The sequence below is a fragment of the Sinohyriopsis cumingii genome, chromosome 4 (genome assembly GCF_028554795.1).
Source record: "Sinohyriopsis cumingii isolate HCF-2022 chromosome 4, ASM2855479v2, whole genome shotgun sequence".
Taxonomy (NCBI): domain Eukaryota; kingdom Metazoa; phylum Mollusca; class Bivalvia; order Unionida; family Unionidae; genus Sinohyriopsis; species Sinohyriopsis cumingii.
This window is the reverse complement of record NC_142964.1, coordinates 24,716,946-24,724,594: the sequence shown is the minus strand read 5'-3', so window position 1 is coordinate 24,724,594 and position 7,649 is coordinate 24,716,946. Positions and strand designations below refer to the sequence as shown.

Below are 7,649 nucleotides of genomic sequence, written 5' to 3'. Positions count from 1 at the left end.
AAAAGGTAGGACACTTGATGGCATGCAGATCACACACACAAAACAAAAACAAACCAAATAATAACCCCTACCCCAAAAACAAAGCCCCCCCCCCCCCCCGTAAACAAAATAATAATAACTATTTATAAAAAAAGGTAACATATATTGTCATCCTGGTGGGTTCGGGGTATCAGTAGTAGAGGTTACGTTTACATTCTTTACCATTTCCATATTAAATTATTGCTTTAAATTAATTCATTTGATTTCTTTATACAATATATGGATGATTCCTTCCTATCAATGGCAGCTGCATATCGAAAATACTTTTTGCCAACGCGTTAGATAATAATAATATTAATAATAATAATAATATCAGAAGTTCAATGACAATCAGAAATCGCAACAAGTGTAAATAATAGTTGAACTTAATTGACCTCCCTTTGCAACCTCAACGAAAATGGCGGCCTGATATTCACATGAATGAACATATTAGTATGACCATCTTGTGGTCATTAGTAGTGACGTTGTAATGTGTGCAGTTAGATGCAATCTTTTTTAAATAAACTTTATTGCCTGCAAGAAACTAACTCGCGAAATCATAAGCACTAGTGAAATACTGATATAGTGGCAGGACCATTTTCGCATAGTTTTTCCTTATACCACGGAGTGGTACTAGCCAAGGAAAAAGGAAACAAAGGCGCAGTCATTGACATGTACTTTTCTTCCGATGTTCGAGTTAATTCATTCCTGCTCTGATGTGAGTTGAGACTATTAGGTAAATTAATCTTGAAATGGACAGCCACCAGTATTTAAATTGCATTGTAAACGTAAACAACACTTCTGTAATACAGCAGAAACCTGTCTATTATAATTTCAGCAGCAATCTGTACATGCAGCTGCGAGTCCTAGAACGTGATGTAAATCTCCGTAATTGACGAGCAAAACATAGAGCAACCCTGTCGAAATTACACTTATTTAATATTTTCATTATTACTTTGTATTAACACAAAAACATGCAACACTAATCGGGTGGACAGGGAAACCTAGCACCTGACAAAACGTCTATTTTGAAAACCAGGGTGTCACTTCTAAGTCTTAACCAACTATATGTGTTGGGATGAGGCTATGAGGTGTCAACAAATGCCATCAAAACCTACACAAAACTCTCTAAACAGAGAATTACTTAGAAGGTGCTGTCGAAATCGGAGTAAATGTGTCGAGTAGCATTGTACCTTGGTTTAGCTGTGGGGTGGGTGGGGATATTTTGAGTATCTTTACCTCATTATAGGGTTTAAGATACGTACATTTGTTAAATGTAGGTGACTGTGGGGTGGGTGGTTACATTGGTCAAGCATGAATCAGATAGTAGTGTAGAGGATTACTCTAAATAGTGTCTTATGCTCTGTGTGCTGTCTTTCTTTTATGATTACTCTAAATAGTGTCTTATGCTCTGTATGCTGTGTCTTTGTTTTATGATTTCTCTAAATGGGTCTTGTGTTGTATGTGCTGTGTCTTTGTTTTATGATTTCTCTAAATGGGTCTTGTGTGTGCTGTATCTTTGTTTTATGATTTCTCTAAATGGGTCTTGTGTGTGCTGTGTCTTTGTTTCATGATTTTTTTTTTTAAATAGGTCTTGTGATGTGTGTGCTGTGTCTTTGTTTTATGATTTCTCTAAATGGGTCTTGTGTGTGCTGTGTCTTTGTTTTATGATTTCTCTAAATGGGTCTTGTATTGTGTGTGCTGCGTCTTTGTTTTATGATTTCTCTAAATGGGTCTTGTGTGTGCTGTGTCTTTGTTTTATGATTTCTCTAAATGGGTCTTGTGTTGTGTATGCTGTGTCTTTGCTTAATGATTTCTCTAAATGGTTTCTTATGCTCTGTGTGCTGTGTCTTTTTTTATGATTTCTCAAAATGGTGCTTTATGCTCTGGGTGCTCTGTCTTTTTTATGATTACTTTAAATGGTGTCTTATGTTCTGTATGCTGTGTCTTTCATTTATGATTACTCTAAATGGTGTCTTATGTTCTGTGTGCAGTGTCTTTGTTTTTTGATTACTGTAGATGGTGTCTTATATTCTGTATGCTGTGTCTTTCTTTTATGATTACTCTAAATGGTGTCTTATGTTCTGTATGCTGTGTCAGTGTGTGTGGTATTACTGGATTATGTCATTTGTTTCCAGTGGTACATACCATGGTACTTTTTCACTGTGCCAGTAAATTGATAGAAGAAAATGTAAGGGATTTCCAGAGTAAGAATTTAGTGATGTTAGCATTATTACAAACATGTTTTCATTTTCCACGACAAAATAATTGCAAAACTTATTATTATTTTTTTACAAAATGGATGTATTGGTAACAAATTAATTTAGAATATTACAAATATTATTATATTCATCAACCTTTGATTAGATTTTTGACACTCATCACATGTGCCAAGATGGGCAGTCAAATGAAATGCTGTGAAGATATTAGACCATATCCAGCTTTTAGACAAATTTTAAATTAAGAAGAAGACAGAAAACAAAATGTCATTGTTTCTAGTTATTAGCTATTGTATATTGAGTTCATGTATTCCTTTATAAGGTCATGAATCATCATAAGATTGTCAGTTGTTTTCATATGTAATTTCTCTAGTCCACCAAATATTTCTTGTTTCATGAGTCACTGTGTCCTAATTATTTTACCCACATGCAGGTATGCCACTCAGAGTATAGCTAGTAAACTGTAGGTTATGTCCCATTTTTTATCAGCAAGCTCTTTAGTGTCAGAAAAGTATCTTTGACGTGTCAGCCATAGTGTAAGCTTTATCATCCTGCTTGAATTGCAGTATTCAGATGACAACTTATATGACAATTAGCATACATATAGCAAAATCACATACTGTAAGATACTGGCCATTTTATTTTTGGGGGGGTGGAGGGGCAGCGATTTTAATTAATTTGTTTCAAACAATATATTTGATATTATATGGTGTTTTTTTGCAGTGAATGAGAGCAAGATATTATTCTGCCTATTATAGAACTAGAAATGATTTTTAAAAGCAATCACATGCCCCTGCCCCAGAAAATTGAATGGTTGGTCCCTACTATAATTGCTTTATACCATTAGTATGCAGTGCATTATGCTCTGAAATATAGTAGTACACCATGGTAATAGTTGTTTTCTGGTATCCAACTCTAATAATGAAAATGTAAATTCCATGTGAGGAATGTTATTATTATTTGATTGTGCGAAAGTGTATCACTGACTTTAATGATTGTTATTGCAGTTTATCTTGCTTGAAGAATAATGACAGTATGTTTTTTGTTCTTCACCTTTAATCATTGCAGTTACTGGAGGTTGAATGACAATGAGAAACAAATTCTAACTTCCTAAGGTTCTTTTATTATTGATTTAGACTGTTGCATTTCATTATATTTTTCATGAAATAACTTGAGTTATATCTAGGACTCTTGGTTGTTTCTGTCTGGTGAGGTCTTTCACAATTTGGAATCCCTTTTTGCTGTTATTCTTTATCAGACTGCTCTCTATTTCTGTGCACTTTTGTCCAAGAGTCAGTACCATTCAAGACAAAAATGGAGAATGCCTCAAAGAAGCGAGTGACATTGCAGAAAGATGGACTGAGTATTGCAAAGAACTCTACAACCATCAGTCCACAGGAGACCCAGAGGTGCTTGATCCAAACTCCTCAAATGATGATGACTTCCCCATTCTCAAAGAAGAGGTGGAGTCAGCAATAAGAGCACTGAAGAATGGGAAGGCAGCTGGAGTAGACAACATCCCAGCTGAACTTATCAAGAATGGGGGGGGGGATCAGTGAAAGAGCTACTAACAAAAATCTGCAACAATATCTGGCAGACAGGTGAATGGCCAACACAATGGACCCAGTCACTGATTATAACACTTCCCAAAAAAGGCAATCTCCAGCTGTGCCAAAATTACAGAACTATCAGTTTGATCAGCCATGCTAGTAAGGTAATGCTGAAGATCATCTTGAACAGACTGAAATCACAAGCAGAAGAAATAATCGCTGAAGAACAGGCCGGGTTCCAGAGTGGAAGAAGCACAACAGAACAAATATTCAATCTCAGGGTTCTGTGTGAAAAGTAATCGCAACACCAACAAGACATCTATCATGTGTTCATAGATTTCAAAAAGGCCTTTGACAGAGTGTGGCATGAGGCATTGTGGGTCACAATGAAGAAGTATAACATGGGTCAAAAGTTACTCAATACCATCAAGCAGCTGTACGCCAAGGCTACCAATGCAGTAATTGCCCAAGGTTCTGTGGGGGACTGGTTCCAGACAACAGTGGGAGTGCGTCAAGGCTGTCTCCTGTCACCCATGCTTTTCAACATCTACTTAGAGCGCATCATGAGTGAAGCCCTGGAAAACCACTGTGGGACAGTCAGCATTGGAGGGCGTAACATCACCAACCTCCATTGATGGGCTGGCAGGCAGTAAAGATGAGCTTGCCACCTTAGTGAAGAACCTGGATGAAACATCTTCCAGATTTGACATGGAGATAAGCGCTGAGAAGACAAAGCTGATGACAAATAGTGGCAAACAAATCTCAGCCAAGATTAAAGTCAGAGAACATGAACTGGAAACAGTGAACCAGTTCAAATATCTTGGTTCCATAATCACCGAAGAGGGATCAAGAGCAAAAATTTTGTCAAGAGCAGCACAAACAATGGAAGCTATGTCAAAGCTAAGACCCATCTGGAGAGACAAGAATATCTGCCTGAAAACTAAAATCAGACTATTGTGAGCTCTAGTCATCTCAGTCTTTTTGTACTCATGTGAGGCCTGGACCCTGACAGCAGAATTACAACCAAGAATCCAGTCACTTGAAATGAGATGCTACAGAACCATCCTTGGCATCTCTTAACATGGACCACATCACAAATGAAGAAGTGCGTAACACCATCAGGTGCGAAGTAGGCCAATATGAGGACCTCCTCACCACCGTCAAAAAGAGAAAGCTGAAATGGTATGGCCATGTCACTAGAGCCAACATTCTATCCACAACAGTCCTGCAGGGCAGAGTCCAGGGTGGCAGAAGGAGAGGTAGACAGAGAAAAAAGTGGACTGACAACATCACAGAATGGACCAGGAAAAGTTTTGCAGAGACACAGGCATTGGCACATGATCGAGACAAGTGGAGGGAACTGGTCAGATGTTCAGCAGCACAGTGTCTCGACAACCACACTAGGTCATGAGACTGATGATGATGATGATGATATCTAAAATGTCATCCATGCTTGAGCAGACAGATGCACGTATGAGTCTCCTTGATGATTATTTTAATTTTATTTCCTTGAACGGTTGGAAATTTTAGAGTATACAGTTTGGAGAAATATCAATGTTAGACACACTATGCATATATAGGACATTTGTGGCTCTCACCTGTCTGCCTGTCTGTCTGTCTCATTTCATCTGGTGCATGGGTATGTATATGCATGAATGAATGTGTGTTTGCATACATATATTACATAAACATACTTCTGGTTAAAAATGAGTATACAATAGTGCTAAGATAGAAAGAGTGACTGATAGATAAAGATAACAAATATGAATATTTGTGAGTATCCATTTATTATTGACTTGAAGAGCATGTTGTTACAAACAGTCTCTTTTCTAAATCATACTGTCTGCAATTTTACATCCAGTCATGTGGATCAATATTGATTTAAAAGGTGAACCAAAATGATAAGACAAAATCTGTGAAATAATTGAATCTTTTTAACCGACATATTTGATGCAAGGAAAGTTAAACAGAATTAAACTAATTTTAAGATGGCTGTTCCAGATGAATTTGCTGGTGGAAATCCAAAATAATGTTTAAAGACCCCAGCACATTTCAGAGTTATTACAACTTGTCAACATAAGCAAAGAAAAATCATGCTGAAAGTTATTGCATGCACCATCTGGTTTAATATAAATATGGACAGTGTATTTAGTTTATTTGGTATCATTTAGGTATGGACACTAAATATTATTTAATCATCTGATATAATGTAAGTATGGACACCAAATCTAATTGTCTGATGTAATGTCTATAATTATTCTCCTAGTATGAACAAAAGATGTTTGACATATATAATTGATTCATTGGTGTAACCATAATGATCTGTAGTACAGCTAAGATTCCTTCCTTTATTAACTTTATGTTTTGCTAACCAAGTGTAAAAGGGTGCAAAATTCTGAACTATCCAGAACTGGAAATGTTTTGTGGGCATGTGCACTGGAACTAACGGTGGTAATTTTAAGAGCTATGATCAGTAACTACGTTGCAACCATGAAACCCTCTATAGTCATTATACAGGACTCCAATATATAGTCATTATATAGTACTTCACTCTGTAGTCATTATATAGGACTTCACTCTGTAGTCATTATATAGGACTCCAATATATAGTCATTATATAGTACTTCGCTCTATAGTCATTATATAGGACTTCACTCTATAGTCATTATATAGGACTTAAATCTATAGTCATTGTACAGGAGATCTACAGTCATTATACTAGGACATAGATAGTCATGATGTGGAAGATCTATACTTATTGTACAGGAGATCTATAGTCATTGTAAAGGAGATCTATAGTCATTGTACAGATCTGTAGTCATTATACTCGAGATCTATTGCCATTATACAGGACATAGATAGTCATTATGTGGGAGATCTATATTCATTATATAGGAGATCTGTTGCCATTATACAGGACATAGTCATTATGTGGGAGATCTATATTCATATACAGGAGATCTATTGCCATTATATAGCAGATCTGTTGCCATTATACAGGACATAGTCATTATGTGGGAGATCTATATTCATTATACAGGAGATCTATAGTCATTATACAGGAGATCTATTGCCATTATACAGGAGATCTATAGTCATTATACAGGAGATCTATAGTCATTATACAGGAGATCTATTGCCATTATATAGCAGATCTGTTGCCATTATACAGGAGATCTATAGTCATTATACAGGAGATCTATTGCCATTATACAGGAGATCTGTTGCCATTATACAGGAGATCTGTTGCCATTATACAGGACATAGATAGTCATTATGTGGGAGATCTATATTCATATACAGGAGATCTATTGTCATTACAGTGAAATCTATGTTGTCATTGTACATGAGATATCAAATACTGTTATTGCATTTTGGAGGTAGAGTGTGTGTTTATATGATTTGGTATTTTAATGTAGCTTTAACAATATCATATCACTACGATGTCTGCAGTGTGACAGTTTACAGTGATGTCTAGCACTGGGGCATCATGCTGCAGACATGTTCCACCCAGTCACATTGTCCTGACACCAGGTCGACCAGTCCTAACACTAACCTCTTAATGCAGAGCACCAAGCAAGGCAACTGCTAGTACAATTTTTATAAGTCTTTGGCATGGTTCAGCAGGGGTTTGAACCTGCGACCTCCAACATCCGAGGCAGACGTTCAAACCTTTAGGCCACCAGAGTGGTGTGGAGTTAGAGATCCTGAAGATAGAATATATTTTAGATATGACAACATAGAGAAATAATTACGCAGAATTGCCATGATGATTCATTTGTAGTCATTGCTAGTGTAAATTTTAGTTTTATTAAACACCATGAGAGTTGCATTTATTCAGTGATTTAACAATGGTAGAGGG

General features: G+C 36.6%; 1 protein-coding gene across 2 annotated transcripts in view; it reads left to right on the top strand.

Moving 5' to 3' along the window:
• The first annotated feature begins 625 nt into the window (after nucleotides 1-625).
• Nucleotides 626-7,649, top strand: part of LOC149800820 (junction-mediating and -regulatory protein-like) — a 99,101-nt gene continuing 92,077 nt past the window's right edge. Inside the window, exon 1 of one of the 2 annotated variants that reach the window (XM_089954816.1) lies at nucleotides 626-754. Coding sequence is in view for 1 of the 2 variants with exons in the window: in XM_089954815.1 (XP_089810941.1) it covers nucleotides 735-736 (2 nt within the window). In the remaining variant the exon portion in view is untranslated. The remainder of the gene's footprint in view (nucleotides 755-7,649) is intronic. The other variant, XM_089954815.1, reaches the window with a different exon arrangement.